Below are 22,337 nucleotides of genomic sequence, written 5' to 3'. Positions count from 1 at the left end.
CAGCGTCGTGAAGAAGGCGCAGCAGCGCCTCTTCAACCTCAGGAGGCTGAAGAAATTCGGCTTGTCACCAAAAGCACTCACAAACTTCTACAGATGCACAATCGAGCATCCTGGCGGGCTGTATCACCGCCTGGTACGGCAACTGCTCCGCCCTCAACCGTAAGGCTCTCCAGAGGGTAGTGAGGTCTGCACAACGCATCACCGGGGGCAAACTACCTGCCCTCCAGGACACCTACACCACCCGATGTTACAGGAAGGCCATAAAGATCATCAAGGACATCAACCACCCGAACCACTGCCTGTTCACCCCGCTATCATCCAGAAGGCGAGGTCAGTACAGGTGCATCAAAGCTGGGACCGAGAGACTGAAAAACAGCTTCTATCTCAAGGCTATCAGACTGTTAAACAGCCACCACTAACATTGAGTGGCTGCTGCCAACACACTGTCATTGACACTGACCCAACTCCAGCCACTTTAATAATGGGAATTGATGGGAAATGATGTAAATATATCACTAGCCACTTTAAACAATGCTACCTTATATAATGTTACTTACCCTACATTATTCATTTCATATGCATACGTATATACTGTACTCTACATCATCGACTGCATCCTTATGTAATACATGTATCACTAGCCACTTTAACTATGCCACTTTGTTTACTTTGTCTACATTCTCATATGTATATACTGTACTCGATACCATCTACTGTATGCTGCTCTGTACCATCACTCATTCATATATCCTTATGTACATATTCCTTATCCCCTTACACTGTGTATAAGACAGTAGTTTTGGAATTGTTAGTTAGATTACTTGTTGGTTATCACTGCATTGTCGGAACTAGAAGCACAAGCATTTCGCTACACTCGCATTAACATCTGCTAACCATGTGTATGTGACAAATACAATTTGATTTGATTTGAAGCTAACCAGCTAACTAGCTACAAGCTATTTAGTCATTGTTACTTTTTTTAACCTGGATAACACTCGCCAGTCCAGCTTCCCTGCCCCATCCACCGTTGCCCCCTGGACACTGATCTCTTGGCTACATAGCTGATGCACGCTGGACTGTCCATTAATCACGGTACTCCATTCTGCTTGTTTGTTTTATCTGTCGGCCCCGTTGCCTAGTCAACGCCATTTTACCTGCTGTTGTTGTGCTAGCTGATTAGCTGTTGTTGTCTCACCTACTGTTTTAGCTACTGTTTTAGCTAGCTCTCCAAATTCAACACCTGTGTTCACTGTATGCCTCGCTGTATGTCCCTCTCAAATGTCAATATGCCTTGTATACTGTTGTTCAGGTTAGTTATCATTGTTTTAGTTCACAATGGAGCCCCTAGTTCCACTCTTCATACCCCTGATACCTCCTTTGTCCCACCTCCCACACATGCGGTGACCTCACCCATTACAACCAGCATGTCCAGAGATACAACCTCTCTCATCATCACCCAGTGCCTGGGCTTACCTCCGCTGTACCCGCACCCCACCATACCCCTGTCTGCGCATTATGCCCTGAATATATTCTACCATGCCCAGAAACCTGCCCCTCTTATTCTCTGTTCCCAACGCTCTAGGCGACCAGTTTTGATAGCCTTTAGCCGCACCCTCGTACTACTCCTTCTCTGTTCCGCGGGTGATGTGGAGGTAAACCCAGGCCCTGCATGTCCCCAGGCACCCTCATTTGTTGACTTCTGTGATCGAAAAAGCCTTGGTTTCATGCATGTCAACATCAGAAGCCTCCTCCCTAAGTTTGTTTTACTCACTGCTTTAGCACACTCTGCTGACCCTGACACCGTGTCTGAATCCTGGCTCAGGAAGGCCACCAAAAATTCAGAGATTTCCATACCCAACTATAACATCTTCCGTCAAGATAGAACTGCCAAAGGGGGAGGAGTTGCAGTCTACTGCAGAGATAGCCTGCAAAGTAATGTCATACTTTCCAGGTCCATACCCAAACAGTTCAAACTACTAATTTTGAAAATTACTCTCTCCAGAAATAAGTCTCTCACTGTTGCCGCCTGCTACCAACCCCCCTCAGCTCCCAGCTGTGCCCTGGACACCATTTGTGAATTGATCGCCCCCCATCTAGCTTCAGAGTTTGTTCTGTTAGGTGACCTAAACTGGGATATGCTTAACACCCCGGCAGTCCTACAATCTAAGCTAGATGCCCTCAATCTCACACAAATCATCAAGGAACCCACCAGGTACAACCCTAACTCTGTAAACAAGGGCACCCTCATAGACGTCATCCTGACCAACTGGCCCTCCAAATACACCTCCGCTGTCTTCAACCAGGATCTCAGCGATCACTGCCTCATTGCCTGTATCCGCTACGGAGCCGCAGTCAAACGACCACCCCTCATCACTGTCAAACGCTCCCTAAAACACTTCTGTGAGCAGGCCTTTCTAATCGACCTGGCCCGGGTATCCTGGAAGGACATCGACCTCATCCCGTCAGTTGAGGATGCCTGATCATTCTTTAACAGTAACATCCTCACCATTTTAGATAAGCATGCTCCGTTCAAAAAATGCAGAACTAAGAACAGATACAGCCCTTGGTTCACTCCAGACCTGACTGCCCTCGACCAGCACAAAAACATCCTGTGGCGGACTGCAATAGCATCGAATAGTCCCCGCGATATGCAACTGTTCAGGGAAGTCAGGAACCAATACACGCAGTCAGTCAGGAAAGCTAAGGCCAGCTTCTTCAGGCAGAAGTTTGCATCCTGTAGCTCCAACTCCAAAAAGTTCTGGGACACTGTGAAGTCCATGGAGAACAAGAGCACCTCCTCCCAGCTGCCCACTGCACTGAGGCTAGGTAACACGGTCACCACCGATAAATCCATGATTATCGAAAACTTCAACAAGCATTTCTCAACGGCTGGCCATGCCTTCCGCCTGGCTACTCCAACCTCGGCCAACAGCTCCACCCCCCCCCCCGCAGCTACTCGCCCAAGCCTCTCCAGGTTCTCCTTTACCCAAATCCAGATAGCAGATGTTCTGAAAGAGCTGCAAAACCTGGACCCGTACAAATCAGCTGGGCTTGACAATCTGGACCCTCTATTTCTGAAACTATCCGCCGCCATTGTCGCAACCCCTATTACCAGCCTGTTCAACCTCTCTTTCATATCGTCTGAGATCCCCAAGGATTGGAAAGCTGCCGCAGTCATCCCCCTCTTCAAAGGGGGAGACACCCTGGACCCAAACTGTTACAGACCTATATCCATCCTGCCCTGCCTATCTAAGGTCTTCGAAAGCCAAGTCAACAAACAGGTCACTGACCATCTCGAATCCCACCGTACCTTCTCCGCTGTGCAATCTGGTTTCCGAGCCGGTCACGGGTTAAATAAAGGTGAAATAAAAAAAAGATCCTCAAAAGATTTTACAGCTGCACCATGGAGAGCATCCTGACTGGTTGCATCACTGCCTGGTATGGAAACTGCTCGGCCCCCTGACCGCAAGACACTACAGAGGGTAGTGCGTATGGTCCAGTTCATCACCGGGGCCAAGCTTCCTGCCATCCAGGACCTCTATGCCAGGTGGTGTCAGAGAAAGGCCAAAAATTGTCAGACTACCGCCACCCTAGTCATAGTCATCTCTGCTACCGCACGGCAAGCTGTACCGGAGCGCCAAGTCTAGGTCCAAGAGGCTTCTAAACAGCTTCTACCCCCAAGTCATAAGATTCCTGAACATCTAATCAAATGGCTACCCAGACTATTTGCATTGCCCCCCCCCTTCTTCTACGCTGCTGCTACTCTGTTATTATTTACACATAGTCACTTTAATAACTCTACTTAAATGTACATATTTCCTCAAATACCTCGACACCGGTGCCCCCGCGCATTGACTCTGTACCGGTACCCCCTGTATATGGGGGGGGGCTAGTGGTTAGAGTGTTGGACTAGTAACCGGAAGGTTGCAAGTTCAAACCCCCAAGCTGACAAGGTACAAATCTGTTGTTCTGCCCCTGAACAGGCAGTTAACCCACTGTTCCTAGGCCGTCATTTGAAAATAAGAATTTGTTCTTAACTGACTTGCCTAGTTAAATAAAGGTCAAATAAATATAGCCCTGCTATTGTTATTCTTATCTCTTACTTTTTTTTCTCTTTTTTTTTCATAAAATTGCATTGTTGATTAAGGGTTTGTAAGTAAGCGGTTCATGGTAAGGTCTACTACACCTGTTGTATTCAGTGCATGTGACAAATAAAACATTATTTGGTTTTGGTGCAATGTACAGTACATTCGGAAAGTATTTAGACCCTTTACTTTTTCCACGTCACAGACTTATTCTAAAATTGATTAAATAAAACTTTTCCTCATCCATCTACACACAGTAATTGGGGGAGAAGGGCCTTGGTCAGGGAGGTGAACCAAGAACCTGATGGTCACTCTGACAGAGCTCCAGAGTTCCTCTCTGGAGATGGTAGAACCTTCCAGAAGGACAACCATCTCTGCAGCAATCAACCAATCAGGCCTTATTAATGGTAGAGTGGCCAGACGGAAGCCACTCCTCAGTAAAAGGCACAACAGCCTGCTTGGAGTTTGCCAAAAGGCACCTAAAGGACCTCAGGCTTGGGTGAAGGTTCACCTTCCAACACAGCCAAGACAACGCCGGAGTGGCTTCGGAAACAAATCTCAATGTCCTTGAGTGGGCCAGCCAGAGCCCAGACTTGTACCCGATCGAACATCTCTGGAGAGACCTGACAATAGCTGTGCAGCGGCGCTCCCCATCCAACCTGACAGAGCTTGAGAGAATCTGCGGAGAAGAATGGGGAAAAACTCCCCAAATCCAGGTGTGCCAAGCTTGTACTGAGTAAAGGGTCTGAATACTTATGTAAATGTGATTTATATAAATTTGCAAAAATGTTTTTACCTTTTTTGCTTCATCATTATGGGGTATTGTGATGTCATTATGGGGTATTGTGATGTCATTATGGGGTATTGTGATGTCATTATGGGGTATTGTGTGTAGATTGATGAGGGGGGGAAAACAATTTAATCAATTTTAGAATAAGGCTGTAATGTTAAATGTTAAGTCAAGGGGTCTAAATGCTTTCAGAATGCACTGTGTATATACTGTAATAGGCTACACATGGTTAACATGTAGTGTGACACACACTGATCCTCTCTTTATACTCTACATAAGTAGAAGTATTTTGGTTGTGAACGTCCTCAGAGAGCCTATGGGAGCAGGGACTGCTGCCATAATATCCATCTCCCAGAGGTCTGTTGTAGGCCCGACCCCCATTTCCTCCTCAGAGCAGACATCACACAGGAGCATTTTGTCCCACAGCCTTGAGCCATCAGCTTTGACATCCAAGGGTTAAAGATCTGAAATGATTGAGAAAGAACACGAGTCATCTGGGCCAGAGTGGCGTAGGAAGATAATTTATTCTCTTCTGTGAAGGGGCTGTGGGAACACAAACATGTCATCAGACTGGCAGCCCACAGTTTGCAGGGAGGTTGAGTGTGTCCTGTCATGTCCTTGTTATTAGTTAGTCATCATTACTTCATTTAGCTGGTGTCAACATGACTCTGTTATGTGTATGTATACTGTGTGTGTTGTGCCATATGAACGGTGTTTGCCTATGCTTTCTCCCAGGTTGTCTGACAGATGTCGTGTTGGAGAATTCAGAGGAAGAGTGAAGAGAGAGAAGGCTCTGGAACCTCTGGAGCTGAAAGACTTCCTAGAACCCCCTCCACCCGTGACCAACGAGGAGAGCCCTGACATCAGATCCACTTCTGCCCCCTGCCCTGCCTACCACAGTCCCACATCCATCTCTTACCAGCCCCTGGAAACTGACTTCCCTCCCCCAGATGAGTCCTACACCGAGCCCAAGACCTCAATACCCCAGCTTCATATTCAGCTGCAGTCTGGTACCAGGAGGAAGGGTCCGCTCCCCCCACCCAGACAAGACCATTCAAGACATCCACAGAACACCCACTCCCAGGAGTCTCTGTCTGACTCTCAGGGCGGAGCTTCTGCCTCCCACGCCCCGGGCTCCTCCCACTTTGCCTCTGGTCCCACCCACTCCCCAAGGGGGGATTCTGAGCAGAGCAGAGGATTGGTGGGGAGGGAGCAGGAGACGGTACACCAGGTAGTGCCATCCAATCCTGGTCCAGCCCTTCCTGCCTTGCCCAGTATGAGGTGCCATCGTTCTCCCTCTCCTCAGTTTGCTCCTCCTCAGCTAACAGACAAGCCTCCTGTCTCTCTCCAGCAGCACCATGACAACCCTGTCTCTCTCTCAGTCTGTCTGCACTATGACCAAAACAACAGGTAAGATTAGACTTCACTCTCTGATCTAGTTGGAACTATGATAGATAGACATTGAAGTTATCTATTAAACTTCACTCTCTGATCTAGTTGGAACTATGATAGATAGACATTGGAGTTATCGGGCTGCTTGTAGCTGGTTTGAGAATTATTTAAAAGACAGAACGCAGTGTGTACTTACTGACGGCATTAAATCAGGATTTCTAGACATAACAAAAGGTGTCCCACAGGGTTCGATTCTTGGTCCTGTTCTTTTCACTATTATATGAACAGCATTGGTCTATCTGTACAAAACTGTGACTTTCATCTGTACGCATATGCCACTGTTGTATACACTACTGCCCCGATGGGCAGTCTCTGTTGACTCTTCAATCTGCTTTTACTACCTTGCAGAAAGCATTGGTTGACCTGAAGTTGGTACTAAATGCTGGGAAAACCAAGTACATGTTATTTTCCAAATCATGTAATAATGTAGCTGATGACTTGTGCATAAGTGCGTTAGATGGTGCCCTCATTGATCGTGCCTCCGCCTATAAATATCTGGGCATCTGGATTGACAAAAAGCTATCTATTAAAAAGCATGTTGACGAGTTAGTCAAGAAATGAAAAATTAAGTTGGTCGTCTTCTATAGGAACAGGGCCTTTCATTAAATAGTAGAAAACAGATCATTCAGTCTACATGTATTCCCGTTGTATATAATATCACCATAATCTACATGAGTGCAGCTACCAGTGTTTTGAAGCCCTTGGACACAATTTATCATAGCATGTTTTATAACATCTGACAAAAATGCCACTCACCGCTGCATCCTTTATCATGAAGCAGTTAGCAGACCGGGGAGTTAGCAGACCGGGGAGTTAGCAGACCGGAGAGTTAGCAGACCGGGGAGTTAGCAGACCGGGGAGTTAGCAGACCGGGGAGTTAGCAGACCGGGGAGTTAGCAGACCGGGGAGTTAGCAGACCGGGGAGTTAGCAGACCGGGGAGTTAGCAGACCGGGGAGTTAGCAGACCGGGGAGTTAGCAGACCGGGGAGTTAGCAGACCGGGGAGTTGGCAGACCGGGGAGTTGGCAGACCGGGGAGTTGGCAGACCGGGGAGTTGGCAGACCGGGGAGTTAGCAGACCCGGGGAGTTGGTAGACCCGGGGAGTTGGTAGACCTCTCCTCAGTAGTCTGTAGTGGTATGTAGTAGTCTGTAGTGGTATGTAGTAGTCTGCAGTGGTATGTAGTAGTCTAGTTACTGGTCTGCTCCTCTTCTCAGTAGTCTGTAGTGGTATGTAGTAGTCTGTAGTGGTATGTAGTAGTCTGCAGTGGTATGTAGTAGTCTAGTTACTGGTCTGCTCCTCTTCCTAGTAGTCTGTAGTGGTATGTAGTAGTCTGTAGTGGTATGTAGTAGTCTGCAGTGGTATGTAGTAGTCTAGTTACTGGTCTGCTCCTCTTCTCAGTAGTCTGTAGTGGTATGTAGTAGTCTGTAGTGGTATGTAGTAGTCTGCAGTGGTATGTAGTAGTCTAGTTACTGGTCTGCTCCTCTTCTCAGTAGTCTGTAGTGGTATGTAGTAGTCTGTAGTGGTATGTAGTAGTCTAGTTACTGGTCTGCTCCTCTTCTCAGTAGTCTGTAGTGGTATGTAGTAGTCTGTAGTGGTATGTAGTAGTCTAGTTACTGGTCTGCTCCTCTTCTCAGTAGTCTGTAGTGGTATGTAGTAGTCTGTAGTGGTATGTAGTAGTCTAGTTACTGGTCTGCTCCTCTTCTCAGTAGTCTGTAGTGGTATCTAGTAGTCTGTAGTGGTATGTAGTAGTCTGTAGTGGTATGTAGTAGTCTAGTTACTGGTCTGCTCCTCTTCTCCTCAGTAGTCTGTAGTGGTATGTAGTGGTATGTAGTAGTCTAGTTACTGGTCTGCTCCTCTTCTTCTCAGTAGTCTGTAGTGGTATGTAGTAGTCTGTAGTGGTATGTAGTAGTCTGTAGTGGTATGTAGTAGTCTGTAGTGGTATGTAGTAGTCTGTAGTGGTATGTAGTAGTCTGTAGTGGTATGTAGTAGTCTGTAGTGGTATGTAGTAGTCTAGTTACTGGTCTGCTCCTCTTCTTCTCAGTAGTCTGTAGTGGTATGTAGTAGTCTGTAGTGGTATGTAGTAGTCTGTAGTGGTATGTAGTAGTCTGTAGTGGTATGTAGTAGTCTGTAGTGGTATGTAGTAGTCTGTAGTGGTATGTAGTAGTCTAGTTACTGGTCTGCTCCTCTTCTCAGTAGTCTGTAGTGGTATGTAGTAGTCGGTAGTGACTGGTCTGCTCCTCTTCTCAGTAGTCTGTAGTGGTATGTAGTAGTCTGTAGTGGTATGTAGTAGTCTAGTTACTGGTCTGCTCCTCTTCTCAGTAGTCTGTAGTGGTATGTAGTAGTCTGTAGTGGTATGTAGTAGTCTAGTTACTGGTCTGCTCCTCTTCTCAGTAGTCTGTAGTGGTATCTAGTAGTCTGTAGTGGTATGTAGTAGTCTGTAGTGGTATGTAGTAGTCTAGTTACTGGTCTGCTCCTCTTCTCCTCAGTAGTCTGTAGTGGTATGTAGTAGTCTGTAGTGGTATGTAGTGGTATGTAGTAGTCTAGTTACTGGTCTGCTCCTCTTCTTCTCAGTAGTCTGTAGTGGTATGTAGTAGTCTGTAGTGGTATGTAGTAGTCTGTAGTGGTATGTAGTAGTCTGTAGTGGTATGTAGTAGTCTGTAGTGGTATGTAGTAGTCTGTAGTGGTATGTAGTAGTCTGTAGTGGTATGTAGTAGTCTAGTTACTGGTCTGCTCCTCTTCTCCTCAGTCTCTCTGTACAATGGCTCTTATTGATTGTCTCCATCCAGCAGCATTACCATGTGAATAACTCTTCCAACGCAGTAGCAGCATTGTTCAACAGCCTAGATCTGATGCCTTTCCAGAGCAGACCGACGTGATCTGTTACAGAGGCCGTTTGTTGCAGCTCTGAGTTGAAACATAATTGATATCATCTGTAGAGAAGAGAGCTCTGTGGCGTACCGGACATTCCAGCCATGCTGGTTTAGGGGTGAGGGGAGGAGCACCACAGCCTCTTAGCATTGCCAGGATGTTGGGCACAGAGTCATGTGACAATCAGCCACTGGATGGTAGAATGACTAGTTCAGCTCCTTTCTGAGGAACATTTGTTACAACAGCTTTTTGACTTTTTGGGGCATGATGTTCCATGTTCTCTCTGGGTTGACCTGTTCCATGGTCTGAGTGTTCTCTCTGGGTTGACCTGTTCCATGGTCTGAGTGTTCTCTCTGGGTTGACCTGTTCCATGGTCTGAGTGTTCTCTCTGGGTTGACCTGTTCCATGGTCTGAGTGTTCTCTCTGGGTTGACCTGTTCCATGGTCTGAGTGTTCTCTCTGGGTTGACCTGTTCCATGGTCTGAGTGTTCTCTCTGGGTTGACCTGTTCCATGGTCTGAGTGTTCTCTCTGGGTTGACCTGTTCCATGGTCTGAGTGTTCTCTCTGGGTTGACCTGTTCCATGGTCTGAGTGTTCTCTCTGGGTTGACCTGTTCCATGGTCTGAGTGTTCTCTCTGGGTTGTCCTGTTCCATGGTCTGAGTGTTCTCTCTGGGTTGACCTGTTCCATGGTCTGAGTGTTCTCTCTGGGTTGTCCCTCTCCCCCCCTTTCTCCATCTGTGTGTCTCTGATGATTCTAGGATGGAGAATGTGATAGAGCCAACCAATGTGAGGAAGGTTCCTATAAAGATCATTCACTCAGAGAGCGAGAAGGAGAAGGAGAGCCGACAGTACCTGCTGCGTCACAGTCACTCCACAGTGGAAGAAGCCCAGGGGCCCAGTCTGGTCCCCCTCAGCAGCCTGGGGACCTCAGGGGCCCCGGAACAGTCCTACTCTCTGTTCTGTGCCTACAGCCGGCAGAGGGACCAGGGGCCAGAGAGAGAGAAGACACTGGCCCCACCCAGTTACCCAGCCCCAGAACTGCCTACACCCCCACCCCCTTACCAAACCCCTGAGATGGAGCAACACAGAGACACACCCATGTGTCCTCTCAGGGTCCACAACAGCCAAATGGCAGTCCTGGCCACATCCCCACCCAGCCGACAGACCACCTCGGGTCCAGAGCCCCCCAGCGGTAATTGCGTGTCCCCTCCCGTCCCCCTCCCCCACTCTGAGGAGGATGTGAAGACAGAGCAGCTGGCCAGAGACATCATGAATAAGGATCGGTCCCTAGCTGACATCTTGGATAAGAGCTGGAGGAGGACCACCATGGACCTGATGGAGGGACTCTTCCCCCAGGGAGAAGTGCTGCTGGAGGGGAAGGAGAGGAGGAAGGTGTCCCTCAAACACTCCTCACCACGGCCTTCAGAGGACAGGTCAGTCACTGCTCTTTTTTTAAAAAATTACCTTTATTTAACTAGGCAAGTCGGTTAAGAACAAATTCCTATTTTCAATGACGGCCTAGGAACGGTCTTAACTCTTAACACCTGCCCCTACCTAACACTAATTTAACCCTTACCTAACCCTACTCTTTAACTAACCCATACCTAACGCTAATTTAACTGTTACCTAACCCTACTCTTTAACTAACCCATACCTAACGCTAATTTAACTGTTACCTAACCCTACTCTTTAACTAACCCTACCCCATACCTAACGCTAATTTAACTGTTACCTAACCCTACTCTTTAACTAACCCTACCCCATACCTAACACTAATTTAACTCTTACCTAACCCTACCCCCTACCTAACGCTAATTTAACTCTTACCTAACCCTACTCCTTAACCCTACCCCCTACCTAACACTAATTTAACTCTTACCTAACCCTACTCCTTAACTAACCCTACCCCCTACCTAACGCTAATTTAACTCTTACCTAACCCTACTCCTTAACTAACCCTACACCTAACGCTAATTTAACTGTTACCTAACCCTACTCCTTAACTAACCCTACCCCCTACCTAACGCTAATTTAACTGTTACCTAACCCTACTCCTTAACTAACCCTACCCCATACCTAACACTAATTTAACTGTTACCTAACCCTACTCCTTAACTAACCCTACCCCCTACCTAACGCTAATTTAACTGTTACCTAACCCTACTCCTTAACTAACCCTACCCCATACCTAACACTAATTTAACTCTTACCTAACCCTACTCCTTAACTAACCCTACCCCATACCTAACGCTAATTGAACTCTTACCTAACTCTACTCCTTACTGGATTATAAAAGTCTTCTCATAGTGGGAGCTGGATTATAATATCCAAGTGTTTTAAGAGGTTTGATTTGTGTTAGTAATAACATCTCATGAGAATGACATCATTCAAAGTAAAGGGGGAATTTAGCCACCTGATGGTGAAGTTTTGAATTGCAGCTCAGTCCCACAAATCTAATTTCCAGTTTGTGTGTGTATACTTGTGTTCTAACTGAGTCCATCTCTTATTCCAGGAGTGAGGAGGACAGTGTAGCGGCAGCAGTTTCCTTGGTGACCAGCTCCACCTATTACAGCACGTCGGCACCAAAGGCTGAGCTTCTGATCAAGCTGAAAGACATGCAGGAGAGGGAGGGGCTAGAGGAGGAGCTGGAGGAGGAGTCAGAGGATGAGTTGGACCACGACCTGGCCAATAAAAAGGTACCAAGAGCCCTCTTTACTGTAATGCTCTCTGTAGCTAGACATCTAACCCTAACTCTGTGTTCTACTGTAACAGACATCTAACCCCAACTCTGTGTTCTACTATAACAGACATCTAACCCTAACTCTGTGTTCTACTGTAACAGACATCTAACCCTAACTCTGTGTTCTACTGTAACAGACATCTAACCCTAACTCTGTGTTCTACTATAACAGACCTCTGTAGCTAGACATCTAACCCTAACTCTGTGTTCTACTATAACAGACCTCTGTAGCTAGACATCTAACCCTAACTGTGTTCTACTGTAACAGACATCTAACCCTAACTCTGTGTTCTACTGTAACAGAAGTCTAACCCTAACTCTGTGTTCTACTATAACAGACCTCTGTAGCTAGACATCTAACCCTAACTCCGTGTTCTACTGTAACATAAGTCTAACCCTAACTCTGTGTTCTACTATAACAGACATCTAACCCTAACTCTGTGTTCTACTGTAACAGACCTCTGTAGCTAGACATCTAACCCTAACTCTGTGTTCTACTATAACAGACATCTAACCCTAACTCTGTGTTCTACTATAACAGACATCTAACCCCAACTCTGTGTTCTACTATAACAGACCTCTGTAGCTAGACATCTAACCCTAACTCTGTGTTCTACTATAACAGACATCTAACCCTAACTCTGTGTTCTACTATAACAGACCTCTGTAGCTAGACATCTAACCCTAACTCTGTATTCTACTATAACAGACATCTAACCCTAACTCTGTGTTCTACTATAACAGACATCGAACCCTAACTCTGTGTTCTACTATAACATATATCTAACCCTAACTCTGTGTTCTACTGTAACAGACATCTAACCCTAACTCTGTGTTCTACTATAACAGACATCTAACCCCAACTCTGTGTTCTACTGTAACAGACATCTAACCCCAACTCTGTGTTCTACTATAACAGACATATAACCCTAACTCTGTGTTCTACTATAACAGACATCTAACCCCAACTCTGTGTTCTACTGTAACAGACCTCTGTAGCTAGACATATAACCCTAACTCTGTGTTCTACTATAACAGACATCTAACCCCAACTCTGTGTTCTACTGTAACAGACATCTAACCCTAACTCTGTGTTCTACTATAACAGACATCTAACCCTAACTCTGTGTTCTACTATAACAGACCTCTGTAGCTAGACATCTAACCCTAACTCTGTATTCTACTATAACAGACATCTAACCCTAACTCTGTGTTCTACTATAACAGACATCGAACCCTAACTCTGTGTTCTACTATAACAGACATCTAACCCTAACTCTGTGTTCTACTGTAACAGACATCTAACCCTAACTCTGTGTTCTACTATAACAGACATCTAACCCCAACTCTGTGTTCTACTGTAACAGACATCTAACCCCAACTCTGTGTTCTACTATAACAGACATATAACCCTAACTCTGTGTTCTACTATAACAGACATCTAACCCCAACTCTGTGTTCTACTGTAACAGACCTCTGTAGCTAGACATATAACCCTAACTCTGTGTTCTACTATAACAGACATCTAACCCCAACTCTGTGTTCTACTGTAACAGACCTCTGTATCTGCTGCACTCATTTACAGTTGGGCAGGGAACATTTGGTGAATCATGGTTTGTTTACCTAAGACCACAAACATGCCACTATTGACCAGCATTGATCATAAACTGAGAATTAAAAGTAGGTATTGTCCTTGGTTCAGTTCAGAGCTATCTGAAGTCATACACAACAGAGATGCTGCCTGGGCCAAAGCTAGATTCACAGACTCGGCCCAGACTGGCATTCTTTCAGGTGATTTGAGAAATCTGTGTGTAAAACTAGATTATTATGTAAATACCCTATTTGAATGTACAGGGAACCCAGCTACATTTTGGAAAGCTGTTAGGTCACTGAAGGGTTGTGTCTCCTCTTCTCTCCCCCAAGAAATGAATTTAGATTCTGGCCCTACTACTAATGGATATCATTAATGCATGTAATGACCATTTGATCTCTGCAGGCTTTATATTTGAATGTATTTCAAAGCCAGCTCTTGAAAAGAGTAGTTTGGATGTTGATGGTGAAAATCTATTTAATGATAGTGAAAATGCTGGTCAGGACTTTTCTTTTCTGAAATTCACTGATGAAGAAGTTCAGGGATACTTTGTTAACATTAGACAACAACAAATCCCCAGGGGCTGATCTTCTAGAGCCTGGTCTGCTGAAGTGTGCAGCTCCCCTTATTACTGGCTCAGTGGCCCACATTTTAATTTAACATAGTTACCAGGAAGTATTCCAAAAGCATGGACATCTGCATATGAGCTGTCACTCCATTAGGGTGGGGATACAAATGATGTAGACATCTATCACTCCATTAGGGTGGGGATACATCTATCACTCCATTAGGGTGGGGATACATCTATCACTCCATTAGGGTGGGGATACATCTATCACTCCATTAGGGTGGGGATACATCTATCACTCCATTAGGGTGGGGATACATCTATCACTCCATTAGGGTGGGGATGTAGACATCTATCACTCTATTAGGGTGGGGATACATCTATCACTCCATTAGGGTGGGGATACATCTATCACTCCATTAGGGTGGGGATACATCTATCACTCCATTAGGGTGGGGATACATCTATCACTCCATTAGGGTGGGGATACATCTATCACTCCATTAGGGTGGGGATACATCTATCACTCCATTAGGGTGGGGATACATCTATCACTCCATTAGGGTGGGGATACATCTATCACTCCATTAGGGTGGGGATACATCTATCACTCCATTAGGGTGGGGATACATCTATCACTCCATTAGGGTGGGGATACATCTATCACTCCATTAGGGTGGGGATACATCTATCACTCTATTAGGGTGGGGATACATCTATCACTCCATTAGGGTGGGGATACATCTATCACTCCATTAGGGTGGGGATACATCTATCACTCCATTAGGGTGGGGATACATCTATCACTCCATTAGGGTGGGGATACAAATGATGTAGACATCTATCACTCCATTAGGGTGGGGATACATCTATCACTCCATTAGGGTGGGGATACATCTATCACTCCATTAGGGTGGGGATACAAATGATACAACTATCACTCCATTAGGGTGGGGATACATCTATCACTCCATTAGGGTGGGGATACATCTATCACTCCATTAGGGTGGGGATACATCTATCACTCCATTAGGGTGGGGATACATCTATCACTCCATTAGGGTGGGGATACAAATGATGTAGACAACTATCACTCCATTAGGGTGGGGATACATCTATCACTCCATTAGGGTGGGGATACATCTATCACTCCATTAGGGTGGGGATACATCTATCACTCCATTAGGGTGGGGATACATCTATCACTCCATTAGGGTGGGGATACATCTATCACTCCATTAGGGTGGGGATACAAATGATGTAGACATCTACCACTCCATTAGGGTGGGGATACATCTATCAGTCCATTAGGGTGGGGATACATCTATCAGTCCATTAGGGTGGGGATACATCTATCACTCTATTAGGGTGGGGATACAAATGATGTAGACATCTACCACTCTATTAGGGTGGGGATACATCTATCAGTCCATTAGGGTGGGGATACATCTATCACTCTATTAGGGTGGTGATACATCTATCACTCCATTAGGGTGGGGATACATCTATCACTCTATTAGGGTGGGGATACATCTATCACTCCATTAGGGTGGGGATACATCTATCACTCCATTAGGGTGGGGATACATCTATCACTCCATTAGGGTGGGGATACATCTATCACTCCATTAGGGTGGGATACATCTATCACTCCATTAGGGTGGGGATACATCTATCACTCCATTAGGGTGGGGATACATCTATCACTCTATTAGGGTGGGGATACATCTATCACTCCATTAGGGTGGGGATACATCTATCACTCCATTAGGGTGGGGATACATCTATCACTCCATTAGGGTGGGGATACATCTATCACTCTATTAGGGTGGGGATACATCTATCACTCCATTAGGGTGGGGATACATCTATCACTCCATTAGGGTGGGGATACATCTATCACTCTATTAGGGTGGGGATACATCTATCACTCCATTAGGGTGGGGATACAAATGATGTAGACATCTATCACTCCATTAGGGTGGGGATACATCTTTCACTCCATTAGGGTGGGGATACATCTATCACTCTATTAGGGTGGGGATACATCTATCACTCCATTAGGGTGGGGATACATCTATCACTCTAGGTGGGGATACATCTATCACTCTATTAGGGTGGGGATACATCTATCACTCTAGGTGGGGATACATCTATCACTCTATTAGGGTGGGGATACATCTACCACTCTATTAGGGTGGGGATACATCTATCACTCCATTAGGGTGGGGATACATCTATCACTCCATTAGGGTGGGGATACAAATGATGTAGACATCTATCACTCCATTAGGGTGGGGATACATCTATCACTCCATTAGGGTGGTGATACATCTATCACTCCATTAGGGTGGGGATACATCTATCACTCTATTAGGGTGGGGATACATCTATCACTCCATTAGGGTGGGGATACATCTATCACTCCATTAGGGTGGGGATACATCTTTCACTCCATTAGGGTGGGGATACATCTATCACTCCATTAGGGTGGGGATACATCTATCACTCCATTAGGGTGGGGATACATCTATCACTCCATTAGGGTGGGGATACATCTATCACTCTATTAGGGTGGGGATACATCTATCACTCCATTAGGGTGGGGATACATCTATCACTCCATTAGGGTGGTGATACATCTATCACTCCATTAGGGTGGGGATACATCTATCACTCCATTAGGGTGGGGATACATCTATCACTCCATTAGGGTGGGGATACAAATGATGTAGACATCTATCACTCCATTAGGGTGGGGATACATCTATCACTCCATTAGGGTGGGGATACATCTATCACTCTATTAGGGTGGGGATACATCTATCACTCTATTAGGGTGGGGATACATCTATCACTCCATTAGGGTGGGGATGCATCTATCACTCCATTAGGGTGGGGATACAAATGATGTAGACATCTATCACTCCATTAGGGTGGGGATACATCTATCACTCCATTAGGGTGGGGATACATCTATCACTCCATTAGGGTGGGGATACATCTATCACTCCATTAGGGTGGGGATACATCTATCACTCCATTAGGGTGGGGATACATCTATCACTCCATTAGGGTGGGGATACATCTATCACTCCATTAGGGTGGGGATACATCTATCACTCTAGGTGGGGATACATCTATCACTCTATTAGGGTGGGGATACATCTATCACTCTAGGTGGGGATACATCTATCACTCTATTAGGGTGGGGATACATCTACCACTCTATTAGGGTGGGGATACATCTATCACTCCATTAGGGTGGGGATACATCTATCACTCCATTAGGGTGGGGATACAAATGATGTAGACATCTATCACTCCATTAGGGTGGGGATACATCTATCACTCCATTAGGGTGGTGATACATCTATCACTCCATTAGGGTGGGGATACATCTATCACTCTATTAGGGTGGGGATACATCTATCACTCCATTAGGGTGGGGATACATCTATCACTCCATTAGGGTGGGGATACATCTTTCACTCCATTAGGGTGGGGATACATCTATCACTCTATTAGGGTGGGGATACATCTATCACTCCATTAGGGTGGGGATACATCTATCACTCCATTAGGGTGGGGATACATCTATCACTCTATTAGGGTGGGGATACATCTATCACTCCATTAGGGTGGTGATACATCTATCACTCCATTAGGGTGGTGATACATCTATCACTCCATTAGGGTGGGGATACATCTATCACTCCATTAGGGTGGGGATACATCTATCACTCCATTAGGGTGGGGATACAAATGATGTAGACATCTATCACTCCATTAGGGTGGGGATACATCTATCACTCCATTAGGGTGGGGATACATCTATCACTCTATTAGGGTGGGGATACATCTATCACTCCATTAGGGTGGGGATACATCTATCACTCCATTAGGGTGGGGATGCATCTATCACTCCATTAGGGTGGGGATACAAATGATAGACATCTATCACTCCATTAGGGTGGGGATACATCTATCACTCCATTAGGGTGGGGATACATCTATCACTCCATTAGGGTGGGGATACATCTATCACTCCATTAGGGTGGGGATACATCTATCACTCCATTAGGGTGGGGATACATCTATCACTCCATTAGGGTGGGGATACATCTATCACTCCATTAGGGTGGTGATACATCTATCACTCCATTAGGGTGGGGATACATCTATCACTCTATTAGGGTGGGGATACATCTATCACTCCATTAGGGTGGGGATACATCTATCACTCTATTAGGGTGGGGATACATCTATCACTCCATTAGGGTGGGGATACATCTATCACTCCATTAGGGTGGGGATACATCTATCACTCCATTAGGGTGGGGATACATCTATCACTCCATTAGGGTGGGGATACATCTATCACTCCATTAGGGTGGGGATACATCTATCACTCCATTAGGGTGGGGATACAAATGATGTAGACATCTATCACTCCATTAGGGTGGGGATACATCTATCACTCCATTAGGGTGGGGATACATCTATCACTCTATTAGGGTGGGGATACATCTATCACTCTATTAGGGTGGGGATACATCTATCACTCCATTAGGGTGGGGATGCATCTATCACTCCATTAGGGTGGGGATACAAATGATGTAGACATCTATCACTCCATTAGGGTGGGGATACATCTATCACTCCATTAGGGTGGGGATACATCTATCACTCCATTAGGGTGGGGATACATCTATCACTCCATTAGGGTGGGGATACATCTATCACTCCATTAGGGTGGGGATACATCTATCACTCCATTAGGGTGGGGATACATCTATCACTCCATTAGGGTGGTGATACATCTATCACTCCATTAGGGTGGGGATACATCTATCACTCTATTAGGGTGGGGATACATCTATCACTCCATTAGGGTGGGGATACATCTATCACTCTATTAGGGTGGGGATACATCTATCACTCCATTAGGGTGGGGATACATCTATCACTCCATTAGGGTGGGGATACATCTATCACTCCATTAGGGTGGGGATACATCTATCACTCTATTAGGGTGGGGATACATCTATCACTCCATTAGGGTGGGGATACATCTATCACTCCATTAGGGTGGGGATACATCTATCACTCTATTAGGGTGGGGATACATCTATCACTCCATTAGGGTGGGGATACATCTATCACTCCATTAGGGTGGGGATACATCTATCACTCCATTAGGGTGGGGATACATCTATCACTCTATTAGGGTGGGGATACATCTTTCACTCCATTAGGGTGGGGATACATCTATCACTCTATTAGGGTGGGGATACATCTATCACTCAATTAGGGTGGGGATACATCTATCACTCCATTAGGGTGGAGATACAAATGATGTAGACATCTACCACTCCATTAGGGTGGGGATACATCTATCAGTCCATTAGGGTGGGGATACATCTATCACTCCATTAGGGTGGGGATACAAATGATGTAGACATCTACCACTCTATTAGGGTGGGGATACATCTATCAGTCCATTAGGGTGGGGATACATCTATCACTCTATTAGGGTGGGGATACATCTATCACTCCATTAGGGTGGGGATACAAATGATGTAGACATCTATCACTCCATTAGGGTGGGGATACATCTATCACTCCATTAGGGTGGTGATACATCTATCACTCCATTAGGGTGGTGATACATCTATCACTCCATTAGGGTGGGGATACATCTATCACTCTATTAGGGTGGGGATACATCTTTCACTCCATTAGGGTGGGGATACATCTATCACTCTATTAGGGTGGGGATACATCTATCACTCAATTAGGGTGGGGATACATCTATCACTCCATTAGGGTGGAGATACAAATGATGTAGACATCTACCACTCCATTAGGGTGGGGATACATCTATCAGTCCATTAGGGTGGGGATACATCTATCACTCCATTAGGGTGGGGATACAAATGATGTAGACATCTACCACTCTATTAGGGTGGGGATACATCTATCAGTCCATTAGGGTGGGGATACATCTATCACTCTATTAGGGTGGGGATACATCTATCACTCCATTAGGGTGGGGATACAAATGATGTAGACATCTATCACTCCATTAGGGTGGGGATACATCTATCACTCCATTAGGGTGGTGATACATCTATCACTCCATTAGGGTGGTGATACATCTATCACTCCATTAGGGTGGGGATACATCTATCACTCCATTAGGGTGGGGATACATCTATCACTCTATTAGGGTGGGGATACATCTATCACTCCATTAGGGTGGGGATACAAATGATGTAGACATCTATCACTCCATTAGGGTGGGGATACATCTATCACTCCATTAGGGTGAGGATACATCTATCACTCCATTAGGGTGGGGATACATCTATCAATCCATTAGGGTGGGGATACATCTATCACTCCATTAGGGTGGGGATACATCTATCACTCCATTAGGGTGGGGATACATCTATCACTCCATTAGGTTGGGGATACATCTATCACTCTATTAGGGTGGGGATACATCTATCACTCCATTAGGGTGGGGATACATCTATCACTCCATTAGGGTGGGGATACATCTATCACTCCATTAGGGTGGGGATACATCTATCACTCCATTAGGGTGGGGATACATCTATCACTCCATTAGGGTGGGGATACATCTATCACTCCATTAGGGTGGGGATACATCTATCACTCATTAGGGTGGGGATACAAATGATGTAGACATCTATCACTCCATTAGGGTGGGGATACAAATGATGTAGACATCTACCACTCCATTAGGGTGGGGATACATCTATCACTCCATTAGGGTGGGGATACATCTATCACTCCATTAGGGTGGGGATACATCTATCACTCCATTAGGGTGGGGATACAAATGATGTAGACATCTATCACTCCATTAGGGTGGGGATACAAATGATGTAGACATCTATCACTCCATTTCAAGACTACCTTGTTTAGCTAAGGTTCTTGAATCCTTGGTTAATGTACAACTTTGTTCCTTTCCATGGCAAGTTTGTGGGCAAGGAATAATTAACTACATCATCTCCACCCCTCAACAAGTATTCTACAAGAGCACAGACACAAGGGACAATAGACAAACCGATATCTACATTACAGATGAGCTGTAGGCAGTCATCAATGACCTTGGACCACAGAAGGTATTTGCACTGGTGACAGACAATGCTGCGAACATGAAGGCTGCTTGGTCTAAAGTGGAGGAGTCCTACCCTCACATCACACCCATTGGCTGTGCTGCTCATGCATTGAATCTGCTCCTCAAGGACATCATGGCACTGATACAATGGATACACTCTACAAGAGAGCCAAGTAAATGGTTAGGTATGAGAAGGGTCATCAAGTTATAGCAGCAATCTACCTCACCATGCAAAGTGAGAAGGATAAGAGCACCACATTGAAGCTGCCCAGCAACACCCGTTGGGGTGGTGTTGTCATCATGTTTGACAGTCTCCTGGAGGGGAAGGAGTCTCTCTGAGAAATGGCCATATCACAGTCTGCCGATATGGACAGCCCCATCAAGAGGATCCTCCTGGATGGTGTATTTTGGAGAGTGGGGTAAGCAGCCTGAAACTCCTGAAACCTATAGCAGTAGCCATTGCACGGATTGAGGGAGACAATGCCATCCTATCTGATGTTCAGACTCTGCTTGTAGATGTAAGAGAGGAAATCCGTACTGCCCTGCCCACTTCACTGTTGCTCCAAGCAGAGGAAACTGCTGTTCTGAAATACATCAAAAAGCGTGAGGACTTCTGCCTGAAGCCCATACACGTCACAGCGTACCTGTTGGACCCCAAGTATGCTGGCAAGAGCATCCTGTCTGGTGCAGAGATCAACAAGGCCTATGGTGTCATCACTGCCGTGTCTCGCCACCTTGGCCTGGACGAGGGCAAGGTTCTTGGCAGTCTGGCGAAGTACACTTCCAACCAAGGGCTTTGGGATGGAGATGCGATATGGCAGTCATGCCAACATATCTCATCAGCCACCTGGTGGAAGGGACTTTGTGGATCTGAGGCTCTTTCCTCTGTTGCCTCCATCATCCTCCAAATCCCACCAACATCAGCCACCTCAGAGCGCAACTGGTCCTTGTTTGGGAACACACACACCAAAGCATGCAACAGGCTGACAAATACAAGAGTTGAAACATTGCTGGCCATCCGGGCAAATTTTAGGCTTTTTGAGCCTGACAATGAGCCAAACTCAAGAAGGTTGGAAAGTGACAGTGAAGAT

At 45.7% G+C, this 22,337-nt stretch overlaps 1 protein-coding gene across 1 annotated transcript in view; it reads left to right on the top strand.

The window, feature by feature from the left end:
• The window catches only part of LOC115119801 (protein Shroom2-like), a 122,367-nt gene that overhangs the window by 87,424 nt on the left and 12,606 nt on the right, over window positions 1–22,337 (top strand). The window contains 3 exon segments of the mRNA XM_065009376.1: window positions 5,611–6,285; window positions 9,953–10,627; window positions 11,707–11,890. Coding sequence (XP_064865448.1) covers window positions 5,611–6,285; window positions 9,953–10,627; window positions 11,707–11,890 — 1,534 coding nt within the window.

Source organism: Oncorhynchus nerka, linkage group LG24, assembly GCF_034236695.1.
Source record: "Oncorhynchus nerka isolate Pitt River linkage group LG24, Oner_Uvic_2.0, whole genome shotgun sequence".
Classification (NCBI taxonomy): Eukaryota; Metazoa; Chordata; class Actinopteri; order Salmoniformes; family Salmonidae; genus Oncorhynchus; species Oncorhynchus nerka.
Note: the sequence above shows the minus strand (reverse complement) of the source record. Positions and strands in the feature narration are given on the sequence as shown.